Source organism: Pleuronectes platessa, chromosome 8, assembly GCF_947347685.1.
Source record: "Pleuronectes platessa chromosome 8, fPlePla1.1, whole genome shotgun sequence".
Lineage (NCBI taxonomy): Eukaryota > Metazoa > Chordata > Actinopteri > Pleuronectiformes > Pleuronectidae > Pleuronectes > Pleuronectes platessa.
In genome coordinates this window covers 28,196,845-28,204,031 of record NC_070633.1, presented here as the reverse complement: position 1 = coordinate 28,204,031, position 7,187 = coordinate 28,196,845, and the positions used below count along the sequence as shown (strand labels likewise).

Sequence of the window (7,187 nt, the reverse complement as noted above, 5' to 3'; positions counted from 1 at the left end):
AACCAACTGAGCCATTGTTATTTGAAACTCTTGTTTGTGTACTTGCTCTGCCTCTAAACCTTCAGGTCCTGAATCACTGTGTTGTTGTTAAAACCCTTGAGACACGTCATCGTCCCTCCACCACAGATAAGACGTCTTCCACACACCTCCTGAATGCCTGTATGCACATTTACTCGGAGACGCCCCCTGCTGTGTCTGTACTCGGGCGCCACGCTCACCGCCACGTGCATTCCCTGACTTTTATTTTGTAGGGCCTGCTGTCTATATATCGCTTTTCCTTACACCCGATGCAACGTGAAGAATAATTTTGAAGAGTATGCAATTACATAAGGCACATTTGTATGATGCTTTCACGTTTCTTAAACACAGTCTCACATTTACAAGTGCATTTCGTTCTCTAGTTGTATTTATTCTAATGCAAAGGACCAGATGTCACTGAGCGGTCCGGCTGCACAGGAACCCCTCGGAGCTCTGACAGCTGCCTCTGGCCTGAGTGTTCTGCATATCAAGGCTTTGCACAGGCCTCAGAGGGCCCGGGGGGGGGGGGGGGGGGGGGGGGGAGGGGGGGGTGGCCCGCAGCTGGGGGGCCTCAGGTCCTCGTACTGATGTCGACCTCGTGGCTTCTTAAAGGGATTTACTGCATCCGACTGAGTTTGGGTGATGATAGATATTGTGTGTGTTTGGGAAATAAATGGAGTGTTGAAGGTTTTTTTAAACATGGATTTTCATTTTAGCATCACTTGAAATAAATTGCAAATTCAAAAAGAAACAAGCGTTGTTTTGTCTTTATTTGAAAAGTGAACTGACGACTCTGATGAAGAGTGAATAATCTTAAACTTCCTTTCCACAGATTGTTATTAATCAATTAATATCCATCTTTCTGTCTATCTATATATCTTTCTTTCTATCTATCTATCTATCTCTAAATATCTTACTATGTATGTATCTATCTATCTATCTATCTATCTATCTATCTATATATATATATATCTTTCTTTCTTTCTATTTCTACATATCTTACTATCTATCTATCTATCTATCTATATATATATATATATCTATATATCTATATCTATCTATCTATCCATCTCTCTATCTATCTATCTGTCTATCTACCTATATATATCTTTATCTATCTATCTATATATATATATATATCTTACTCTCTCTCTATCTATCTCTCTATCTATCTATCTATCTATCTATCTATCTATATATATCTTTATCTATCTATCTATATATATATATCTTACTCTCTCTCTATCTATCTATCTATATATCTTTATATCTATCTATCTGTCCATCTATCTATCTATCTATCTATATATATCTTACTATCTCTCTATCTATCTATATCTATCTATCTATATCTATCTATCTATATATATATTTCTATCTATCTATCTATCTATCTATCTATCTATCTATCTATCTGTCTATCAAATTAAGTATTAAGTGAAAGTAAAGGCAGATGATATTATATTATATTTTACACTAAATTCAATGACCTGATAAAGAGTCCCCCTCCCGAGCCCCCAGGTGGCGCTGTCACCAAACCGCCTCTTCTTTCCCTTCCGCCGCCTGATGATCACGTAGTGTTTCAAGATGGCGTCTCGTTACTACCAGGAGATGCAGGAGAGCTTCAGGAACAACAGCAAGAGCCGCGAGTTCCCGGCTCACACGGCCAAGGTGCACTCGGTGGCCTGGAGCTGCGACGGCAGGAGACTCGCGTCCGGCTCCTTCGACAAGACCGCGAGCGTCTTCCTCCTGGAGAAGGACCGCCTGGTGAGCTGCAGCTAGCATGCTAACGTTAGCCTCGCTCCGGCGGACCAGTAGACGTGTGGTCGAGTCTCACTCACTGGTTATTAAACATGTTTATTACTGTTCTGACGGTTATTATCTTTATGAATTTAACTTGGTACAGTAACGAAGGGTCAGGTGAGACTTTCACTGAGGGACAAGTGTGAAGAGGAGACAACTACTGATCCAACTGATCAGATGTTAATGTTACAGGACACAGCAGTTTACATCTCATACTTTATGTTTATTTTTATTTAAACATATCTGTATATTTGTAAATGTACATAGAATAAGTGGAGCCTGACTGGTTCAGATATTTGTTATTTAAAAAAGTGTCTAACTCCTAAGGTGCATTTTTCAAATCCTCAAGACAAAGAAACATGATCACGGATTCATATTTATGGTTAAACCATAAACTTAATTGTTAATATCCATAAATAAAAACGAAAAACCAATAGATGCAAATATGAAGAACTTTTATTAAGAAAGCAAACATATTTCTGACATTATATACAAGTGGACTTCTTCTCTGCAGTGTTTATTCTGTTACACTAACTTTGTTAATTTTCTATTTCTTTCAGGTTAGTTAAATATTATTTAGTTACCAGTGTTTGTGGTTTGCAGCCACAGTTTGTGGACACTTTTCTAGATGTTTCCATCATTAGGTAAACTGGAAGGTGGACGTAAACCAGTGCTGCTAGTTTACTGGGTCACTGGTCGGAGAAGTGTGATCCCTGTGTCATGTTGCTGGACACCAGTTTAAATCCTTCTGTGTGTCCTCAGGTGAAAGAGAACAACTACCGAGGCCACGGGGACAGCGTGGATCAGCTCTGTTGGCACCCGACCAACCCGGATCTGTTCGTCACGGCGTCCGGAGACAAGACCATTCGCATCTGGGACGTCCGCACCACCAAGTGCATCGCCACCGTCAACACCAAAGGTGCAGTTCGATCTGCGGGAGAATTCAAAAGCAAACACCACTTTGTTGTTTATGGATTGTTTAAGAATAAAAAGATGTTTCCTGTAGACCATGTAAAAACAGAAAACTAGCTGATCTGCAAAACCTGTAATTTTTAGGAGATTCTAAAATCACAAGTTAAAACCAATTCAATCTGTTTGTGACTGATGAGGAAACGTGAGGGAGGTGATAAATAAAAGGCATTAAAATGTAATCAAAGAACTTTGTTAATTTATTATATTGTAAATAAAGATGGACAACACATATCCAATTCCTCGACCAATCACGAGTCAGTCTCAGCTGTCAATCGTGACATCACAGCTCGTTTTTATATCATCAAATAACTAATTCAAACCAAACTTATCATAAACATGATAACCAGCGTGAACAAAACACTTTGGCTTCATATTTAAAGAACCGTCAAGTCGTCCATCTTTAATTTCCTGTTTATGCTCAATATGAGAACCACTGAATTCCTGTTAAACCTCTGTCTTATTGTTATTATTATTATTATTTTTAACCATCTCAGGAGAAAACATCAACATCTGCTGGAGTCCTGACGGTCAGACCATCGCTGTCGGGAACAAGGACGACGTGGTGACCTTCATCGACGCCAAGACTCACCGCTCCCGCGCCGAGGAGCAGTTCAAGTTCGAGGTGAACGAGATCTCGTGGAGCAACGACAACGACATGTTCTTCCTCACCAACGGGAACGGCTGCATCAACATTCTGAGGTAGGAACCAAACAGAGGAAGTAACGTTTCACTCGCCCGGTGTGAAGATCTGTGTGTTTCAGAGCTGCAGTAACGTGATCTTCTGTTTGCAGTTATCCGGAGCTGAAGCCCATCCAGTCCATCAACGCTCACCCGTCCAACTGCATCTGCATCAAGTTCGACCCCACGGGGAAACACTTTGCCACAGGAAGCGCCGACGCTCTGGTCAGCCTGTGGAACGTGGAGGAGCTGGTGTGCGTCCGCTGCTTCTCCAGGTCAGTGTGTGGCTCTGAGATAGATAGATAGATAGATAGATAGATTACTTTATTCATCCCCGAGGGGAAATTAAGTCGTCATAGCAGCCGGTACATTTGAATACAATAAAATACAATACAATAAAATATAAAATATTGCAGTAGAAAGAATAAGAACAGAAACACAAGATAAATAGGTAGATAAGGTGCAGTGGCAGATGATGGTAATAGTACTGATGATATGATGGTAAATGTTATTGTTAGACAGTATATAAAAAATAGTACAGTATATATAGTATATAATGTATATTTATATATGATAGTAATTATACCAATATAATAGCAGTATATAGTAATAATAGCAGCAACAGTATATATAATAATAATAATAGTAAAATAGTAAAATATAATAATAATAATAATAACATGTACACATGTATAAATATGTGTATATAGACTTATATATATATACAAAGAATATACAAAGTATGATATAATATATGATATATAGTACGGGTATAAATATAAGTATTTGGCGATACAATATATAATATAATATACTATGAGTGTGAGAATATGTAAACAGAGTGTGCAGAAGACAATATTATTGTATAAAATGATGAATTGAGACAGGTGTGTTTAGTGCAGTTCTGTGATGGTGGCTCTGACAGAGGTAGATGCGTTGAGGACGTCTTTCAATAAAAGCCTTTCAGTTTCCTGGCTGATAATTCATTTTTTGGATTCATGTGTTTCTTTGTGCTGCAGGTTGGACTGGCCCGTGAGGACTTTGAGCTTCAGCCACGATGGAAAGATGTTGGCTTCGGCCTCCGAGGATCATTTCCATAGACATCTGCGAGGTGGAAACAGGTCAGTGCAACGAATCAGAGCGTTTCAGAAATGATTGGAGATTTAGATTTCGCCATAAACACAGGACTCACCTGTCTCGTGCGTTGCAGGAGAGAAGCTGTGGGAGGTGCAGTGCGACTCTCCGACCTTCACGGTGGCCTGGCACCCGAAGAGGGCCGCTGCTCGCCTACGCCTGCGACGACAAGGACGGCAAGTACGACAACAACCGAGAGGCGGGCACCGTTCAAACTGTTCGGCCTCCCCAACGACTCCTGAGGCCGAGCCGAGCTGCTGCCTGGTCACACTGGTGGAGTTTGAGCTAAACATCATGATGAAACAAACAAGTTCTGTAGAGCTCAGAGGAAACGGGGCTGAAGCAGCAGTAGCTTTTTATCACCAGCAGGCGGTGCAGCTGTGCTCTAACAGTGGGATTCATTCCCTGTTTTATACACAGATACAAACACAACCTCCTGTTCTGTAAATACATTGTATGTGTAAAATATTCTTTGTGTATGACAATAAAATGTTCTCTTTTAATTCTCGTGTGTAGAGACATAATTACTGAAACACTGCTGATGATATTTGTCAAAATATAAAGAAATAATGAGATTTAAGCAGATAGTGTATAGTAGAAATCTATAGTAGAGAATGAAGCTGACGAGCTGATTCCTAGAGTCTCATGTTAAGTTAACTCCTGTGAAAGGTTTGAGTCTTGTTGTGTTAACATGTAAATCTCTGCGTCGCCTTCGAACAGAACTGAAGAATGAAACCTGGAAATTTTCACGTAGAAGCTTTTCACAGAATCTGATCCGTAAACACTCGTTTCATTTCCCCTGGACCTTGAACCGTGTGTGTGCTGCAGCGTGGGGCGGGCGGATTAGATCATAAATGGAGAGAAGATGAAATAAACCACACACACACTAACTCCCAATGTTTTTTAAATGAACCACAAACGCTTCTGCACACGGGTCCATGTTTTTCAATCCGTTCACATTCATTATCGAGTCGAGAGAATCTCACGTGTGATGAGTTTGTTATTTGAATCCTGCTCAGGAAAGTTGTTCTTCACCAGTAACGGGCTTGAAGATGATAAAATGAAATAGAAAAATAGTCAAAGTGAGATGATATTTATGATTTATCCGTATCAGTCTCGGTCAGGCACCTGTTGTGAACGTGGCGTCCTGCTCTTTATTGGCCCTGAAGTTCAGCTGTTATTTATTGTAGCAGAGACGTCGCGAAGAGGTCGGTCAATACCCGGGGATGTGATTGCCAGCGAGCATCATGGGATTGTAAATCAAATAAAGCCGCCTGCAGGGTCTCCTTCATGTCTCCTCCTCGTCGGGCGAGCAGGCAGGTCTATCTGATTTGACTTTTAATGGCCTGATCTGCACGGAGCCTCCTCTGCTCTCCATCTGCAGCCAGCCTGTAAATCACGCTTGTTTTGATGTGTTGTTAAATCTCAGTGGGAAGAGAACAGAGATGAATAATGTCCGAGTGGAGTTGTTTATTTTTCATACAACTTTAAATGGCAATTAAATCAAATAACTGGAACTAGAATGTGAGAGTAGAGCTCGTGTTCCTGCCAAGAACCAACAGCCTCTTGAGTCCAGAACCAAATCCACCATGTTCATTTGAAAACAGATCTAAAATCTAAGATTCAAATAAACCTTTTGATTCTTTACTGATCCACATTATCTCAGATCCACATTGTTACAGGTTTATAGTTTTATTTTTTACTGCACAGTGGCTGAAGAAATGCAACCCTCCTACGTAGGTATCAGCTTGTACACTCATAAATATCAGACCCGTAAAAATTTATGATTTACATTAAGATTCATGAATAATATCCTGTTAAATGTTCAAAAAACGTCCAATCTCTCAGTTTCCTGAGGACTCTTCTGTCCCCTGTCCCGTCCTCCCAGTTTCATTGGACTTATATTGTTGAATAGTTTTAATGGGATCTCCCTCTGAACTGGATCTGCTTCATGTCACCGGGTCACATGGCCAGAGACTTATGGACTGTTGCATTATGGGTACAACTCTTACATGTTGGTTTACGGAGAATGTAACAGAGACATTTGACAGATTTTCCAATCCAGCCCTGTAACTGGAACCATCAGGACTCGACCTCCTCATCAGAACCGTGTCACACTCCAGCTCTCAGCCTGAATCAGGTGTTGATCGATCCTCTGATTGAACAGAAGCTTCTCCTGAGGTGACGCTCGTCTGGTTCATCAGCCGCTCGGCTCAGATGGGCCCGTGCACGCCGATCAATCTGCTCAGATACTAATGCGTTCAGACAAGCTCTGTGTGTGTGTGTGTGTGTGTTTGCACGTTTGCATGTGTGTGTGTCTGTGGTATTGTGTCTCCCCTCGCCTGTGTTTGTGTGTGTGTGTGTGTGTGTGTGTGTTGAGGATCTGCAGCTGCGTGCAGGGAGATAATCAGACCCACCCGTCCATTTGCTTCAGTCAGAACGAATAAGGCTGAGGATCTGTTAAAGGGCACTTCCGCTGCTCTGGATAATTACAGAGCAGCATTGACCCGAGGCTCCGGATTGATTCCTGGACTTTTGGTGAGATGAGAATCTTCGATGCTCAGTCACACTCTCTCTCTCTC

General features: G+C 41.2%; 1 protein-coding gene across 1 annotated transcript; it reads left to right on the top strand.

Annotated features, from left to right (window-relative positions):
- The first annotated feature begins 1,605 nt into the window (after positions 1–1,605).
- On the top strand, positions 1,606–5,106 carry thoc3 (THO complex 3). The gene is given in 9 exon segments (XM_053428940.1): positions 1,606–1,785; positions 2,584–2,740; positions 3,288–3,492; positions 3,585–3,746; positions 4,491–4,566; positions 4,568–4,592; positions 4,682–4,746; positions 4,748–4,816; positions 4,818–5,106. Coding segments are annotated over 9 exon segments (969 nt in total). The 3' UTR covers positions 4,848–5,106.
- The last annotated feature ends 2,081 nt before the right edge of the window (positions 5,107–7,187 follow it).